The sequence below is a fragment of the Passer montanus genome, unplaced genomic scaffold, assembly GCF_014805655.1.
Source record: "Passer montanus isolate IOZ18808 unplaced genomic scaffold, ASM1480565v1 scaffold105, whole genome shotgun sequence".
In the NCBI taxonomy this organism is placed as follows: domain Eukaryota; kingdom Metazoa; phylum Chordata; class Aves; order Passeriformes; family Passeridae; genus Passer; species Passer montanus.
This window is the reverse complement of record NW_024357059.1, coordinates 1,968,947-1,988,556: the sequence shown is the minus strand read 5'-3', so window position 1 is coordinate 1,988,556 and position 19,610 is coordinate 1,968,947. Positions and strand designations below refer to the sequence as shown.

The 19,610-nt window shown below is 38.3% G+C and overlaps 1 protein-coding gene across 2 annotated transcripts in view; it reads right to left on the bottom strand.

Annotated features, from left to right (window-relative positions):
• TRPM3 (transient receptor potential cation channel subfamily M member 3) overlaps positions 1-19,610 on the bottom strand; it is a 373,625-nt gene that overhangs the window by 8,205 nt on the left and 345,810 nt on the right. For both annotated transcript variants that reach the window (XM_039719170.1, XM_039719179.1), the window contains 4 exons: positions 19,315-19,489; positions 10,083-10,233; positions 9,332-9,531; positions 8,072-8,204 (listed from right to left, as the gene is read on the bottom strand). In XM_039719170.1, the coding sequence (XP_039575104.1) occupies positions 8,072-8,204; positions 9,332-9,531; positions 10,083-10,233; positions 19,315-19,489 (659 nt within the window). The remainder of the gene's footprint in view (positions 1-8,071; positions 8,205-9,331; positions 9,532-10,082; positions 10,234-19,314; positions 19,490-19,610) is intronic.

Below are 19,610 nucleotides of genomic sequence, written 5' to 3'. Positions count from 1 at the left end.
ATAAGAAATTTCTATAATTATTTTGTCTGTTTGTAATTCCTCTGACACTCTGGGACTTCCACTTTCCATTGAAGAAGTATTAAAAGCCACAAGTTTATGTAGTTCTCTGTGTCTGATAGATTATAATTCTGTTTTTCCCCACTGCTGTAGACATCAAAAATGATCAGAGAGGCAAAAGACAACAAATGGTAAAATTTTCACACTCTTTTTCATCACAGGTCTCTTACTCTCTTCCAGTTAGTGCAATTCATGCTCAAGTATTACTAGTCACACTGCCATAGTTACTAGGCACACAAACCATTGTCAGGATTTCTGATGAGGTAAATATCATCTTATACTCCTGCTAGTTATTTTTTCATCAGGACAAGTGAGTTGGAGCTGACAACACCATAACCACTCATTTCCATAGAGGGGAAGGTTATAGCAAAGAATAGAATATTGGACAGCACTAATGCCCTGTTACCTAATGCTTAGAACTTTTTCTGGTAAAACACTGAAGCCTGACTACCTTGTGGTGATGAGCAACAGAACCTGCCCACAGAGGAGAGGAGAGGACAGGGAGGAGTGTGACTCAGCTCCCTACAGCAAGTCTCACATTCCTAGGAAATACAGGCTTTTCCTGTGAAGCCTGTGAGTTTTGAAGGCACAAGCACAAGAAATTAAACGTGCGGCAACAACTGTATTACTATCATCAGTCTTCAGTAGACAAATGATCAAGTAATCACTGTTAAGAAATGAGCTGGTAGCTTCAAGGAATCTCATTCTACCCATTATCATTTAGGCACCAGTCTGTTTCTAGTTCTACCAGCTTCTCCAACAAAAAAGATTAATGTTATTGCAAGTATAGGATGTAATTCCACAGTGAGAGCAGTTTATATGGGAAGCAGTTGAATTTTCACTCATATAAACTACTATTATATACAAGCAATTATACTTTTGAAATATTTATTAGCCAATAATTGAGTCCTTCACCCCACAGTCAGATCCTATAAGAACTGCTTCAAGAAGATGAACAGATAAAACATTGCAATTTTAGGGCTGTCAGACATAAGGAAAAATTTTACTGGATTTTACTGGACAATTATAGCTCAGATTACATCCCACAAAAAACCTTTCACCCCAGCAGCAGTTACCAAGAATTGGAGTGAATTTATAACATTATTTAAAGCTGACTGGATAATCTGGTTGTGGTTTTGTTGTTTTGTTGTTGTTGCTATTTTTGCTGTTGTTTTGGTTTGATTTGTTTTTTCTTTCCTGTCTTGACACCTGTACACAAGTGAAATATTTTTTAATACAAACATATCCAGTTGGTCTATAAGTGGAACTGTCCATAGTGAGGTAAGTTTTGTGTCTTGCATTCACGTGAGGCCTATGCAATGCTACTGAACACAACCAGGAGAACCTAGAAAAATACCTTTGTTCTGCCTTCCCTGGATGGGATCTAGCAGCTATTGTCAGTGGCACAGAGCATCAGACAAGGCAAAGAGAGACTTTTGAGTTACGTGGTCTCTTGGTTGCTATGGAATTGATGACAAATGTGATTGCATTGATAGTGTGGAAAATTTAGAGAGAAATGTAACAAGATAAGCACAGAGCAGGCTGGGTTTGGAAACCACAGGTAACCAGAGATGTGCATAGGGTAACTGAAAAATGCATACATGTGTTTGCACTTCATGAGCCCTGACTATAGAATTTTATTCACAAAAAGAAAGCTTGAAAGACGATGGTCTCCTCCAACCCTAAAGATACTTAGGCACCCTTAGTTATATATATATATATATATATGTGTATATATATAGCTACTCCAGAATGTTTAACAAATATTTATTCTATTATGATATTCTCTTGTATTCGATGTTCAGTTCTGTAGTCATTCACCCTATAGAACAACCATGTTCTGGGAGAGAGCCTATTAGAAACATGATAAAATCACATCAGCCAAACACTGAGAACACAGGAGGATATGGTCTGGAGAGATACACCCCTAATTTGGTTTTTAAAATACCTTAATGTTTCTGTTTTCCCATATTCTTGGGAAAATGTTCTTGCCCTCAGTGAATAGACGGCCTGACTTGTGTTTCCTTTAGGAATAGTTTTGAATTAAAACATAGTTTCAAAATAAGAATGCCCAAGTTTTGCTTTGGGATTATTTTCTCCATATGTATTCAGCAGCAAGTATGAACCTTTTAGCAAATCTCACAATATCCATCTATGATTCCTCCTTCACACCTGTGCTTTTCCTTGCAGCAAGATTCAATGTATTATAAAGTGTATTATTCAATGTATTATTCAATGTGTTATTCAATGTATTGGAAAGTGCCAAGCCATGCTAACAGAATGAGAAGAGAAAAAGAGGATGCTACATGTAAAACATGCATCAAGGTGTGCTGCTGAAGCTCAAAACATTTCTAATAGTGAAACAAATGTGGACGTTACCAGGACAATATTCAATAACAAAGTGAAAACTCAGACCAAGATTTTATATTACTTGCAGTAAGACTTTTTAATTATGGTTTGGGAGATTATGACTTTTGCTGGAATTCATTTTGGTTTCTTTATTTATATAACCTGTGCACATTAGCTCATCAATAGTTTATTTAAAAGAATTCTTTAATGAGAGTAAGGCATTCTTTTCAGAGGTAGACCTCTTAACTGAATAGTAGAATTAGGTTCACAAGTCTCTTTGTTGACCTAGGTCCATTTCTAAGACATCGGTCGTATTTCAAAATCCTTTTCTAAGACATCATTCATACTTCAAAATCCTTTTCAAAAACCACGAGGACCGTTGGCATGAAAGCCACTTACAGAGATACCACTGAGCTTCTGATAGGTGATTGTGGAATGGCTGTATTTAAATAAAACATAGACAGCAGATCCCAAGCCTGTAACAGGGTACTTTGCCTGACATCTTTTGGTAATCTAGTGCTGATGGAAGCAGCCAGCCAGTTTTCCCGGGTGCAGTGGTTTTTCCTGGCTAAGGAACTTGGGTTGTCATGGCTGCATTCCCGCTGGAGCCTAAGACCACTTAACTCTTTATGACCACAGAGAGATGCCACCAGAGTCACAGACCTTTCCTGCTGTCATTTTTTATGTCTGGGTGGGCCTGATACGGTCAGTCCTTTTTACCAACACAAAGCTATTTCTGTGCACTTCAGCCTGCCAGCTCTGAAATCAAGATAATAGCTATGTCATCATCCACACAGATGCTGTACGTGTAATTGCACTGTAGATTATAAAGTGCTGTACTAATGGATACCACAGAGTACCAAAGATGACATAATAATATCTGCTCTAACCAGCTTATCTACTTTTCAAATACTGTTATGATGTGACCCTGCTCCTTTTGAAAGCAACATGAGGTTTTGCACAGGTATGAAAGAGTTGAGACCTCTTCACATGGAACAAATGCTCACTGAAGTGATTGTTTCAGTGACTTCATGCCAGATCAAGAAAAACAGTGCAGTCTTTTTTGATCATATTACACGTCTTTGTTCTGGTCAAGATGCAACACAGTGATTAGAAAGAAATAGTCTCCACAAAAGGTCGTGATTCTTTTACTACAATGAAGTTAATTTATCCAATTTAGCTTTCCTCACATGTCTTCAGGAGATTCACTATGCATACTTTGATAAATGCATTCAAGGGAAACACCTTACAGCCTTGTATTGCTTTATATTTTTCCACTTAGTCTATAACTTCATCTGATATGTATCAATAACCTGATACTACTACCAAGTGCTTGTGTGAAATCCCAGAGTGTGGGCTTCTGTAGCAGAGCATCTCAACCCCCAAATCTGTTGTTTGCTAGCCAGTCAGATAACTCAAACAGGACAAGCTGTCTTGTATTTCAGGGGGTATAATCTTGAAAAGTGATTTTGGTGCCATGGTCACTGGTCTAGCATCTCCCAACTGCCAATAAAAATCTTAGAGAACTGACAAGACAGACTGCATTTCTGACTGACAGCCACTCACTTTACAACTACAAAAGCCACAAAAACCCTTCACAAAGTAGAAATCTTGTATACATTTTCCTGGAAAAGTGTGAAGTTTCTCCTGTTAATAGGAGTAACCACCTTCTTTGTGGTTACTCCCCAGGGGTTAAGTGAAGGTATTTGTTGCATTATCATCACTTCAGTGGTAAGTTGCATTTGACTCCTAATCAATACTCTTTCTTTTGCTAGCTTTAATATAGGTAGCTTGATATAGTGCACTGTTTCATGCTTTAATCCACTATTTTAACTGTTATTATACAGCTATAGCTATATATACTATATACTATATATATAGCTATAGCTATATACTATATAGCTATAGCTATACTATATAACAACTAATTCTGATTAAGATTTTCCATCTGTTATCTTTTCTCAGTTTAATAAATAATTTATTTTTATACAAATATATCTGATTTGCCGTCATTAGAACTTGCCAGACAAAGTTATTCCTTAAATTTAAACTGTTGCCAAAATCTGAGGCTAAGGAAGGACTGATCTTCATTGAGACCCCTTTCTTGAAGGAGTTTAAATACACAGTGGAGTTCTTTCTTCCCATCAGAGTCAGAAGACAGAAGAAGCAGGGCTTCTTTAATAAACTTTGCTTGTAGTTCCCACTCTCCCAACAACAGCTGCTACTCTCAGTTGCTTAGCACTGAGGTCAAGGAAAGACAAACATCAAGTGTTGTTCTATGCTTTTAATTTCTGAATGTGAAGTGATCAGGTAAAGGAGGAATTCTGTATGGTGACATCAAATATGAAGACTTTGGTGGTGTCTGTTGTTACAAGAGAAGTAAGGAGATTCCTGAACTGAGGCAGGCCCACAGAATGCCAGGGTGGACTATCCCAAGGTGAGAGTATCAGCTGAAGCTCATTGCAGGTGAGTCACACAAGACATTGTGGTCCTGCCCCAGCGCAGCCCTTGACTGCACAACTGAAATCATTCATTGATCCCCAGGTCAATGCATCAGTGCACAGGATCTCTTCTTGTTTTGATTTCCTGAGCCCCTAACCTGTCTCTGTGACCCACTGAGGCTCGAAGCAAAACTCTGTTCTCATCTTACATTTCCCTCTAGTGCTAGCCCCCTACTCTTGCTTCCAGGTACACAGGGCTTTGTATGCAGGGTGTGCAGCTGTTCTTCCTCCTTGCAGGACCTTTGATGAACCCAGATGCTCAAGCAGAGGGGAGCATTACCACATATGCACAGAGGCGAGGGAAGGCAGTGACAGGTCCGGGTCCAGGTCCAGGTGCAGTTATGTCACACAGGGCCTGTCCCAACCCTTCCCTTCTGGAGTTTAACAGCATGCTCAGCTTCTTGTAAATGAAAGGTCTTTGGGAAGAACTTCACTCACATTTCCAGGGTTTTCTGGTTCAATTTTACACCACATAAAGCTGGCTTAATTGGACAGATGACTAAAGTGATATCTCATGGCTCTAACATGGGTCTTATACTTGGTCTACTACTACAGGCTAGTGACTGGACATTGGAAGAGAAACCATAGTCTTGCATCTTCTCTGCTTTCTTTGCTCTGCATGTTGTTACTTGTGCAATGATAACTGTATAGAGAAACTCTAAAGTGCCAGTCTGGATTTTACATATCTGAATGTTCCACAGGTTACAAAAATAATTCTAGTGTTGTCATGGTTTAGGCAAGGTATTCTCCAATTTAGAAACCATGCTGCCACTTCCCCTCCCCTGCTTCAATTAGAGGCACAAAAGGTGAAGTTTGAGGTAAGAACAACTTACTGGAAATAAAGAAGAAAATAAACACTAACAGCAACAAAATTACAAGAAAAGCTGGAAAAAGGAGAAGGAGAAGGAGAAGGAGAAGGAGAAGGAGAAGGAGAAGGAGAAGGAGAAGGAGAAGGAGGATAAATTATTTGCAGTGAAAAGACCCTGACAATAAACAATACCAGACTTCCATCCGTTATGTTTTCTTGACCAGAGGGAATCCCTCCTCCTAAGAAGCAAGAGTCCCTTTCCCTTGCCCCTGGCAATGACATAACGTGGTATCAAATAATCTCAGGGTCCTCCTACCCCTTCCTGGCTACTGCAAAAATTAACCCTGCCCTGGCTGGAACCAAGACAAGTGGTTTAGATTTAAGAGGACTTGGTCATGACTCCAGGCAAAATAAAAGACCCAGGCTTCCTATTTCTAAAATGTGTTATGTATGATACTCAGATAGCCCTGATTCCTCAAGCATCTTTTAAATATTCCTCATACCTATTATGAAATAAGAACTGCATTCACCTGGGACGATTGTTTTGGCCTGAGAGTGACCTCTGTACCCCATAGGGTCTCTACCTGGATCTCTCTTACAGAGCTGGGGCACACTAGTCTCCATGTTAAACTATTGGCTAAGGTAAATGGATTTTTAAAGAGCTATTTCTCTGTGAGGCTCAGGTGTTTGTCTTCACTTAGGATTCATACTCACGAACTTGATTCAGGAACAAGGTTTAATCTTCTCATTTAAATTAGAGATAAGGGCTCTTTTCCTATAAAAGAGGGTCAGCACAGAATGAAAAGACAGACTGTTATGTTTTTATTTTCAAGGTCTTACAGCACTTGCATGATGTAGGGGAGGACCCAACTAGATTACTTCTTATTTACAGGTCTTCAAACATACCTCTTCCTTCCTTGGCCACCAAACAAAAAGCTATGCTCAGAGATTTGAACCTGCATCTCTGATTTTTCAGTTCAGTTCTGTGGCCACCAAACTATCAGAACACAAGAAAAAAAGGTACTCCACGGGATCACAGACCAATTTATCTACTATATTACTTTGAAATATATGTAGTTCTTCCTCCCATATATTCTTCAGTCTTTAATTTTTTTTTGCTCAGGAACTTTATGTGCTCAACATGATCTCTATGTATTTAGCAGTCCTTACTGGACTATTTCTTTTTCACAAGCCTGTCTAGTCTTTGAATGCATGTAGCATTTTAGCTGACATCATCAGCTTCTTTTAGACCTCACCATCTTTCAAAAAATTTGTTCTTTTACATAGTTACTGCATGAAAAAAAAAGAATCACCCACTTTCTGTTTATTTTGAATCCAGGATCCTGCTAAATTATTCTGTTACTCCCCTATAGCTTGTTCTGAGTGTGACAGCAAACAACTGATTTCTGCTCACCCTTTCCTTGCACTCACACTTATATAGACCTCTATAATTTCATCCCTCATTTGTCTCTTCCAGACCCAGGAATGTTGGATTACTTGACCATCCTTTACAAGGTAGCCATTCCATACTTTACCATCTTCCCCTCTAATATCCTTTGAAATTGAAGACTAGCAACTCCTACTAAATTACTGTATTTCTTTTTTCCTCTGTGCATTACTCTAGGTGAAATGTCTTATTCCATTTAAAATCCATGTTGCTATTGGTTCTAATGAAATTAGCTTACCTAGCCAGGCTATCCTGAAAATAAGGCTTGTTTCTTATCTGAGTCACTTACAGATAAACTCTAAAGTAATGTTTTTCATTGAGGAACTCTAATTTACTCCCATTTTATTGTGACTACTTGTGCCCTGAATTTCTGTTTTAAGAACTGAAATGCAAGCATACTTGGTGCCTCTCACTGCATCGGTTATACTTTAATACAACTGGACAAAAGATCCCTTTTACAAAACTTATCCTACAATGATGTGGGTTGGAAGGGACCTTAAAGATCATTTAGTTACAACCCTCCTGCCATGGGCAGGGTCACCTTCCCTTTAGACCAGGTTCCTCAGAGCCACACCTAGCCCAGCCTTGAACACATATTCTTTAGCAAAAAAAAACAACAACCAAAAACCAAAACAAAACAAAACAACCCCCCCCCCAAAAAAAAACCAACAAAAAAACCCCAAAACAAACAAAAAACCCCCCACACACACAAAAAACCAAAGCAACCAAAAAACCACCAACACAAAAAATCCAGAAAAAGAGAAAATAAACTCATCACATTTTATCACTTTACTTTTTAATTAAGACTTACCAAAACTACTTAATTTCCTTTTACAAGAAAAAAAGAAATAGTGAGGCTGGTGACAGAAACATATTTCCAGAGCAACTTATGAGAACAAAAAAGTGCACCTTTCTGAAGTGACACGGATTCTTTCATCATTGGAGGAGTTGAATCTGTCATCCTTTTCTCTGAAATACTCTTCTATGCACTGCTCTTCAAAATCATGGACCTTTTTCAATTCATCCTCAGTAATGAAAAGTTCTGTGGAAAAAAATTGAGAAATAAAAATTTGGCAAATATTAACATGCAAACTAACTACAAACTTATTTGTGAAACTCATGGACTTAATTTTCATAAGCAAGTATGTGGCATTTTGATATGAAATGAGATAGATGCTGTTAATTACTAAATTAGTGGTTTTAGTTATATATGGTTCTGTAGACAGAAGCACTTAACCAGGTAAATGCTGAGCAAACGTGAATATGTTTTGATTACATGAGATCTAAACACAGCTGCTGGTCAGGTCCTGGACAGATGGTGAAAGCCAAAGCCCACCCGTAACCCAGCAGACATATAATGAGATTAGCAGACTCTTAGGAAAGAGTCTGAGCATACAGGGGTCTGTCTGACGTGGCAAGCAGTGACATCTGCAGGCAGCAGTGTGATGGGAGCGGGAGGAGAGCCGGCTGGTAGCATCTCCAGTGCCACACGTGACTCCTGCTCCCTCCTCACAGAAAAGTGGGCTGTGGCATGGGCTAATGCTGGGAAGAGATACACATCCCTCAGCTCCCTGCCTCTGGCATGTACATTGGCCAAGGTGGAGATATTCTGCCTTGAAGAGTTAGATAGAGAACAGAAAAGTGTTATCAAAACAATCTGACAGGTTTTCCATCATGGTTATGGGACTTCATTTAAAGCCTGTTGAGGAGCTACTCCTCCAGTCTGAGTCAGAGTCAAGGAGAGACTATGTAAACAAAATTGCCTTTTACCATCTCTAAGCTTATCTAGGCAAAAAGCGTGCTCAGGGGAGGCATGAGCTGTTTGCTCCGTATTTTCAAAAATAAAGCTGGAACTGTGATGGGGTGAGAAGAATTCCAGCAATAACTGACCTCAAGTAACAGCAAAACAAACCTCTTTGCTCTGAAGGAGCAAACAGGCAACAACCTCAAATAGTTCCAGAAAAACACAGCCTCCTTGACATTGCAAAGAGAATGAAGGGTTGGCCAAATCAGGCAAAACTAACTTGTTCAGGTAACGTTTTTGTAGGTGAGAGTTGTTAGTTTGCTGGGAAGGTTATCAAGGTGCTGGGCTTTGACTTCATGCATGTCAAACACTACACATTATGAAAGGCATTGGAAAGTCCCCTTTGTGCATTATCTGAGTCTTACTCAATCCATAGTCTCTCTCATCAGGGTCACTTTCATGCTTCCTCCATCTGCAGCAGAGGTGTTGAAATATCATCGTCATGTGGCTGAAAATGATCAGAGGTGGTGGGAGAACAGGTCTTTCGTGGAATGTCATGATGAGCTGGTACCTTTGAAACTTCCAAACTTGGTTCGATATAGATTTGACTTCAAAAAACGTGTTGCTAGAAGGCAAGAAGAGGAAAATAACATCAGACTGGAAATGGTTTTGGGGGTGCTTTGCCCAAGATGATGTGACAGCATCATAACTAGATACATTTCAGTAACACTGGCAAATCTTTCCTTGTCATAAGAACAGGAAGCAGAACAAAAGAGGAGGGTTTTTTTTATCAGAGGCAAAGCATGCTGATAATCAGCCTTTTTGAAGTACCTTACGGCTGTAAAGGTCTGTGCTGTACAACCCCCAAGTCTTACAACATCCCATTGAGATAGGGAAGTATTTTTTACTCTTGTTTTCCCTATTGGGAATTAATGATGCCATAACTAAGCCTTATTTGGCTTCTTTGCCCTGGTTCCCATTAGGTGTCTGTCCTTGGAAATGAGCACAATGTGAAAGACTTGGCATTTCCTTAGTTTCCTGGAGACAAGCCTCTTTCCCTCTCCCCCTTACATCCTTGGAAAATGTCTCTCAGCCAAAGTCAAAGCTCAGCAGTCTTTGTAGGCTGTGAACAATATATATCTTCCCCAAGCCTATACTTTGCAATGTGTCACTCACTTGAAAACTGCAATGAGAAGATTCACCAAAAGGATGTTTGCTACCAAGAGGTAGCAGGCCATGATGGCAGGAACAATCCATGCTCCTGTCTTGCAGGGAGGTAGCTGGATAATTTTGCCGTCTTCTCTGGTTTCATTTTGACCACAAGGTGCTGGGAACAAAATTTAGAAACAAACAAACAAACAAAAAAACCAAAATGGGAATGAATCTTATCTTTTCAGTAGTTTTTGCAGAAATATTGAAATATTTATAATGGCCTGCCTGCCAAGGCAACATCTTCCAAATAACAATGGCATTGACATCCTCCTCTCAGAAGTTTATGCTTGGTATCACAGATTTTAGAGGCTGCATTGTGTGTTATGTACCATGGGTTATCAAGATATTTCCCTCAGGACACATGCCTGGTGCAAGTAAGCTGCCTGTTTGCGTATATAATACAAAATAACATGGTAGTCTGGTGGCAATTAGTGGCTGTGAAAATGAAATTATTGAATTGTTTAATCCTACAAAAAAGCTTGCATATTATTCCTTTAAAAGTGAAAACGTTGTCTTTTTTTATTGATAGAGAAGGATGTGATAAATAAGGAAAAGGAAGTCTATGGACGTAAATGAAAGAGTAGACATTTATTGTGAGCACTGCACTGTCTCAAGCCCCACTAGGACATACTCATAATGACTTTCTGCTATTAAGGACTCTTGACTGCATGCCTAGAAACAGTGGGGAAGATTATCGAGTCTTTACTGAACCAGGTACAGGGACATGTATGCAGCAGAGATGCCACCTGTTTCTTCCACAAATACATTGGAATCAAAATGTTCTCGGTATTAATGTTGTAGAACTGAAACAAGGGGAGAGAAAACATGTTGAAATAGTTTTCCCTGCTTGTGTTTTAATATGCCCTCATGTGCAGTGGTGAATAATCTTCATGTGCAAGCATGGGTTCAGTTTATGTCTCTGTACCTTCAGTCCTGGTGGTTCTATGTATCTTCACAATCAGCTCTTCAAGAAAATAATGGAAGCAGGAGCTTACATAGATCAGCTGCTTACATACATCCTTACATAGCCATCTTAATGAATTTTGCACAGCACTACAGCTAGCTTCCCCTCATCTCCATCAAAATGAAGTTTAAGTGAAGAACTTCCAAAGTGCTCAGCACTGGCTCAGTTCCTAGTGATATCAGTGGGGGTTTTGTACTGACTTCATGGAAAATGAGGTTTGATGATGCCATATGTAGAATTTCATTGTATGGCAACAAATCCACATTTCCAGTAACAACCATTGCATCTTTTCAAAAATGTTCCTCTGAACTTGGTTCACTGAGCTTGACATTCACTTGTGGATGCCTGTACTGGCCATCATATTGCATTATGTGTGATTTTGGTACGTTGTTTTGAGCACTACACGTAGATACTAGCCTATTACACACAGAACTATAGTAGCTATATGCGACACAAGACTACATGACCTCTCCAAAAATATTCAACTCACTGAAAAAGAAATCCCCGAGTCAAATACAAGCAAGACTGCTTTTTACTATCAGGTCCATTGTGTTTGGTCACATGGTGTTACCAGTCCTTCCTGTTTGCAAAACCACATTTTATTACTGGAGCAGGCTGAGACTATCGAATTCTTCATTTCTCAGTAAATATCACTTTGCTCATCATTTTAGCACAGGGCTATTTCCACACTGCTCCAAGCAGTGGTTTCATTTAGACATTCAAAATACCATCAGTGAGGTGCTGGGGGCGCAGGGCTCTCTGCTCTTGGCCTTCACCCAGAAGAAACTGCACCATTCAACACCTCTTGCTATCAGCACTCAATGTGAAACTTACATCTCTCCTTGTGTGGAAACATTAACTTGCTCATATATTGAGTCAGATGTACAAAGTCCAATACAACAAAGTACCAAAACCCATCATGATTTCAGCAGTGATGGAACAATCACAGTATCTGAAAGCTGTTGTCCTTTTTTGTGCTGAAAACAGAAGAAATAATATCTTACCAAGTAATGAGAAAAATTTTGAAAAGCATTTTTCAAACCTTAGGTAAATGAGACCAAAAACTCGGCTCCAACTCTGGTTCCAAATATACTATACCATTTGTCCTGTAAAACCATAGAATTTAATCTAGAAAAAAAACCCAAAACCCAGTTAAGAAGACAAGAAGTATTTCTCCAGGTCTCCTTGCTCACAAGTTGGTAATCTCTGTTGGTTTATGCCACACAGTGATAGCCAAATTAGATTTTCTATGTAGACACGTTCCCACAGTCTGTTCTATATACCCATTGTGGTTCAGTTTGTCCTGAAGCTTGGCTTGGCTTTTTCTCTTTTGCATGTTTTGTTGTGGGTGCAGTTTTAAAATAACACAGGAATATTAATTTCTTGCCTTACTAATGGAGAGCTAAGCCACCACTTAATTTTCACATCTTCAGCTGCAGGAGAAAACGTGTGACGTGTGTCCAAAAATGCAGCAGTCTGTGTTCCATGGCATGTCATTGAACATCATTCATGTTTAAACTATGACATTTATTTTAAAAGGTTCCCCCCCCCCCCCACTATTAATTAAAGGTGTGCACTCTGCCTCACCCCTGAGGAATCTGTGCCATCCTTCATGTGTAACATCATTAAATTTTTAAAATTATTTTTGGAGAAATGAAGTAATTTTTGTAATATGTGCATTAATATATTGCAATATATTTCAAAGCACAATATTAACATGTATGCAAACTTGACTCATATGTTTTACATTATAGCCTTGCTCTAACACAAACCACAGAATACTTAATTCTAGTGAAATTCTTTACTGAAGAAACAAATTCTGGTAGCATAACGATATGCCAATCTCAGGTAACTGAGAAAGCCAACAGCTCTGATACTTACAGGTCATTGGATAAAGTTCAGATACTATGTCCTGAATTTAGGCTTTAGAAAACAGTAAATGGTTGGAGTTTTAATTTCAATTATATGAATTAACTTCACAAAGTTTTCAAACATTGCATCTTGACGCCTGTAGATGTACATACTTTTTGCATTCTTTGTTTCCTTTTTCACAATCTATCTCCATGCTTACTTTTCCTTCCTGACTCCTGTTTACAGTTTCCTGCTGGGCCTTACCTGCTACATACCTAACCCTTCCTCCTTCCTGTCCAGGAAACAGTTGCAAAAAAACCTGAAAGTAATTCAAGCTGCTGTGGGTTTCAGGCCTAACGTGGAGGCAGAGCTCCGGAAGAATTAGTTTCCCTGCTGTAATTACTGTCATGACAAGGGCACTGCTCACTTTTACTGTATGTTGGGTGGAGGGCTTGGGAAAGGATGCTGGTGAGTTTCTGCATCATGACTCTTCCCCCAACTGCACCCTTCCAAAGCAGGTGTGGGAAATTGAACAGATCTGTCACTGAACAGCTTTTTGCCTTTGATGAAAACTTCTAATTTGTTTGAAATCACAATAAACTGAGGGATGCTTTCCTGTGTTCACAATTCTAAATAAAGTGGAAACAAGTAAGTGCAACCAAATAACAAAAGCCAATTAAAAAAAAAATCAAGTCTGGTTATTTTTAATGCACTTTCATCATCCTATTTATAAGTACGTAGGCATCTTCCAATTTTGACCCACAATGAACGCAAAGGATGTGAAAGTGTTTTATAGTTTCTGAACGAAATGTCTAAGCAGCCTAACCAGCTTACCAGGCTGGTAAATATTCAAACCTGCCAGCCCCTATCCAAAAAAAAATTAAGTGGCCTTCCTAAAGTTGTTCTCTTCTTCACTGATGGAGAAAACACTAAAACCTGAGAACACTGAATTTCACAGAATTAGTCTGTTCATCAGTAGAAATATCCATGGAGTTGAACAGTGTCTCTTACTTAAAGAAAGTTTCTTTAACTACAGCATCCTGACCTTCCATGTTGCTTCTTGACTCAGGCCACATTAAACGTGACTTTGAAGGATCTCCTCAATCTGCTGGTATTTTAATAATAATTTATAGTAAATCCCTGTAATTTTCTTCTTCACTCTAGTGCTTTCTTCCTCCTCCTACTCTCCTTCTTCCCCCATTAAAAATAGCCAAATAGAACCTGAATTACAACATCAGGAGATCTAGATATGGGAATATTGCTGCAATCCAGCCCAGAGTGGCTTTCAAAATTGATTGTAGTCTGCACAAAAATCTTATCTACTACCTTTGTCTAACAACATTAAAAGCATTGCCACATGACTTATTCTGTTTTGTACAGAGCTGTTCTGTTTGTTCTAATTCCAGAATGGTCCATGCAAAGGACAGGCCAAGTAGGAAGCTCCTATTGAGTCATGAAAAGCATGCAGCCTATAAGGTCATAAAGAGTTTAGTACATATTTTTCATTTGTACTAAGAAATTTTCAAGAATTATAAAATTTAAACAGATCTAAGAGATTAAGAAATTTAAAGAATTTTTAAAAAGTTTTTTGTAGTAATTACAGTTTCCTCTGAAGATCATCGAATAGTTAAAACCTGTATATAAGGGTCTCTTATCTTCTAAAATGATTGCATTCTGTTTACATGATATTCCTCTAATACAATTGAAAGAGAAAGAGGTCTGATCTTTTCCTCTTAAACTAGGTAGGTTCTTCCAAAACAGAAACAGACACAAGAAACAAATACAATTCAGGATGATCTTCAGATTCCATATGGCACATGAAGTATTGTCAGCTGGTAAGAAAATCCAGATGGAAATCCAACCTGTGAGACACCAGGAAAATCTGAAAAACTTCCCAGAAGCCATGTCGATTAACAGCAGGTTCATTTGCTTAGCCTTCTGAATACAGGAAAATATGAGCTCTGATGTTCATTTTCTACAGATGACTGCCATTTCCCAAGCTGGCATTTGTTTCCTCTACCTACATGTTTTTTACCAACAAACTCATATTTCCACTTCAGTATTTCTTATATACTTCTGTGTCCATAGTATTCTGGAGGGGCGAATAGTTTTGTAAGGTGAAAACAAAGTTCTTCACAGGTGAGAACTGTCTTATGAATGTTCCTGGCTAAAACTGCCAGCACAAGTGCCAATGTGTGGTGAACTGAGGGAGAGATTTTACAGTGTTTGTAGGAAATCCACTTCTAGACGGGCATTCACTGAAGCAGTTACATGGCTGGCTGCTGCCCCATGGATCCCGTTGGGCAGCGCAAGGCACAGACGGATTAGGAAAGACAGCCTCAAAGTGAGACAGTTGCACGTGCCATCACCAGCTCCCTGATTCAGATTCTCCTTCTTCCCCCAGCTATCAGTGGATAATAATATATCTTTACTCAACTACATAATTGATATCAGTCTAATTTTTTTCAATTTCTCAAGCTCTTATTATTATTCCTCTCCTGAAGTATATTAATTTTTCATTTCCCGACCTTTAAATAATTTATAAATTTGATTAGCTTACTGCCTGCTTTAAATTCTAAGGTCTAAGCCTTTATCTGAATCCCAATAGTTGGTAATTGGGGTTTTCTAGGCCGAAGTCAAAACTCAATAGCTCAGGGTGGTTTCAGTCATTATTGATGTTTCACTTGGACTGGTTGGACTTTTCCATGAAGTAGCTTGACTATTATAGCATACTATAGTAACTTCACTATTCCTTGATCTTTATATAATTCCAAAGACTGTTTCATGTAATTTCTAAAACTCCCCGAGTAGATAATGTGGCATGTGTTACCTTCTGTCTGTGCCAGATCAGCTACATAGAATGAGCTGAACATCTAGATACACTTGCAGGAAAAATATGGTCTAATTAATTATAATTGCACCTCCTTTGTTTAGAGATCATACTCTGCTAATTTCCCATTCAATGACCTAGAGGAATACCATTATGATTGCACTGTGATAGTAAAGTCTGTCTTTTCTAGTTCCCCACTCCCCAAGCCACATGGAGCTGGGCTGTGGACTTAATGGGTAGCTGGGACTGAAAGAGCACCAGGAACCCAGGATGACCCCGTTGCTAGCAGCGGTCATTCTTGCATGTGTTACTGTCTGTGGTTCCTCCCTCAGCATGTTTTAGGTATATTCAGTAATTCTCACTTCTCACACTCTCTTCATCCAAGAATAACTGAAGCTGACCAGTCTAGTTCTACATCTTTTTGTATGGAACACCTGTTTAATATGACAAGTCTTGTAGGTCATATTAAGATGAACTGTCAGACCTCTCAGTCTGAGAGGAAGCACTTAGAGTGGTTTTGCTGGTTTTGTTGACTTAACCTGAAAATTTGAACACTGAGCTAAGAGATTTACTCTCCTTCTGCCCAACTTTACAACTGATTCTTAGTCAGAAATTTGTAGGTTTGTAGCAGTTACAGACATCACTGATAATAAACAGCACCACTGAAAAATGTGTTCATAATCCCAGAAGTGAGGATGTAATCTGTCCTCACTTTTGAGTTGAAGATGAGATCACATAACAACAGGACACTAACACATACTCCAGCTTGCAATATTTTTCCTTAAAAAATGATATGAATACAGAAACTATGGGTAAAAAATGTAAATATGCACTGTTGTAGAACAAGGCATTTAGCAGTGTGTTGAAATAAAAACCAGAGTAGACCCACTGGATGAAGAGGCTGCCAGCTGATGAGATGGATCCAGACATTATCTGGTCAGCCTTAATGGCATGCTTCACAAATAAAATAAAAATAATTAATTAAATAGAAAAAACCAATTTTTCTTAAGAAAAGTAAATTAGAGATGTTAACGTAGCCTACTTTTTTGTACATTTCTTAGACCACCAGAATTGATTCCCAGGACAGTGGCTCAAATAAACATGCTATTTCATGTGTTATTCAGCACTTTTACTGAAACCCAAGCTCGCTAATAATGTTGCAATATTAAACACCAAAATATAAACAAAAGCACAAAGCAACTCCTTTTTTTTTCCTTAAAATAATACTGATTATAAAAAAAAAGTGCTCTAAACCATGAAGTTAAATTGCATTTTAGATGTAGCATAACAATTTTAGAACATGCTTATCGTATTTGAGAAAGTACAAACACTGTACCACTTTTAACATGAGTACAGTGGCTGATTTAGCTTAGAACAGTGTGGAAAATATAAACAACAGCAAATGTTTAAACAGTGAAAAAATGTGAGCATACTAGTAAAACCTTCTGGGTATCCATTGGGTCATTTTGATTGTGCAACAACATCACCGACTATTGCTTGTGCTGCCAGTCTATTCCACAGATAACATTTTTGAGACAACTGAGTATCAGACAGACAGGACATACTGTACATAAACTGTGCTGGAAGAGTGGCAGATTCTAATTCCCTGCATCATCTGCCTCTCAGGAAGGAGGAAGTAGGTGCTGCTTTTCATTTTGACATCATCACTTTTGCTGCAACTGCAAGTTCCCTTGATACAGGCAGAAAAACAATATGTCTATTTTTAAACCTGGAGTTTAGGCCACCAGGAATTTTGCTTCCCCTAAGCTTCAGAAATAATCACTCTGCATCTTTTTGCATTATTTAAATATTGTGCATCTAAATATCACAAATCCTCATGCAAGGATGTGCAGCCTGGCACAATTTTCTTACTTAAACACCCTTCAGTTTCTTACATTTATGGGTTCTGTAAACTTTAATCAGCCCTTCATTAAAAGAAACCAACAAGAACACTTTATTCAGCCAATTGCCAAGTTTGTTGCACTAATGGTAGTTACTACTAGTAACTAGTAACTACTAATGGTACTTAGTACAATGTCAATAAATGGCCACTTGTAGAGGGACAGACATTAATCTCCTTGTAGAAGCAAGTATTCTTTTAATGGTACAAACCTTTATCCCTCTAAAATATGATTTTAGAGCAAGACAAAGTTTTATATCCCCAACTACTACACCTTTGGAATGAATGAATTTTTTAAAATAAAAGAAAAGGGAAAAGGATTAAAATGAGGGAATTGGGTAAAAAGTGAAATATAGTGAGAAATTTTGTGATTATAGATATTTGCTTACTTCCTTGCATGTCTTGCTGCCTCTGTGAAAACCAAGTAGGGAAGCAAAGATAAAAAGGAGGTTTTATCTGTATCCAGAATAATGATTCTGTGCTAGCCAGGAAGGAGAAGTTAACAGGAAACTGCTAAAATACCTGCCATGGGATACATATATTGACACTGTATTCAACTGGGAGCATTATTTATGATATAGATACATTCACTACTTTTAATCAACCCAGGAAAAATAATTTATTTTTTTCATTCAAACTTTGTCAATGCTGAACAAACAGCAAATAAATTTTGAAAATAATGTCCTTTCCTAAGATGGTACATAGAAAAAAATATCCTAAGCAGAGCTTTAATGGAAGCGATCTGCCACTGGAAAAAGTACTGACTTCCAAATGCTGCCAAGACTTACATGTAGTTAAGCAGGAATGATGCACATCAGTTATGTGACAGTAGTTGTAAAAGATGACATTGTTTGTAATTCTTAGTTTGGTCATCTACTGCATCATTTCTCATGACCAGCTCTGTCTTTTGGTGGTAATGCAATGAGTGGGACCACAAGATTTAATCTAAACAGAAACCCAGCATTTTCCTGATCACCTATCTGATGAATCCTAAGGAGATAATACATTTAGTACTGGCTCTTTCCTTTTTGCATTGGTGTGAGCACAGTCTTGCCTTCTAAAAATAAATGCAGCGATATTCTAAAAATGGATCTAATTATTAGATCTGAAGAATTGCATCACAAGGTTTAGCTTAAATGTGGTACTGCAAAGGCAACACAGAAAAGAAAACTCATCGGATTAGATCCCCATGAAATACAGGAGCTGAAAGGTCTAACCCCTAATTATTAGACACAATGATCAATATGAAGTTAGATAAAAAGTATTTAGGTCTAAAAATAAAACAAGGGATGAGGAAAAAAATAAGTGACCTTTTGTGTCCTAGGTATACCACCAAATTCATGCTGGATGCCTGGAAGGGGATTCTTGTCCCCAGGCTGGTAAAAGGGACACATTTATAACATTCTCTGCATACATGATAATTCAGCATTACAGATTTCCAGTTAAATGATTGCAAAGTGATGCCAGAACCATGTTCTGAAACTGACACCCCAAGACTAGCTGAAAAAATACTTTTGTGTTCATTCTCTGTATTGAAGAAGTTCCTCTATCCAGAGCCATTTATTGAGCAAACACACATAATCTAATAGGACATCATCTGATCAAAGTAGGATACCTGACTTTGGAGTATGAGAATCATAAACTTGCTTACGGTCTATCTGGTCTGCAAACACTTCCCCATAGATCATCCAGTAAGGCATGTAAAAAATGTTTTTCGCCAGCTTCCATGAAGGCTCCTCATTGGGGAAGAGAATTGCCTGTCTTGCCACACCAAAGCTCATCAGAACCACCAACATGATGATGACAAAGTACATCATGTCTATCATCTGAATGTAATGACAGGAAAAAGGAGAGAAAAAGAGAGAGAAAGGACAAGAATTAGAGGAACTTATTTGTCCATATTCCTATTATTATGAGCTGCAAAAAAAGAAAAAGTCTGTGAATCTT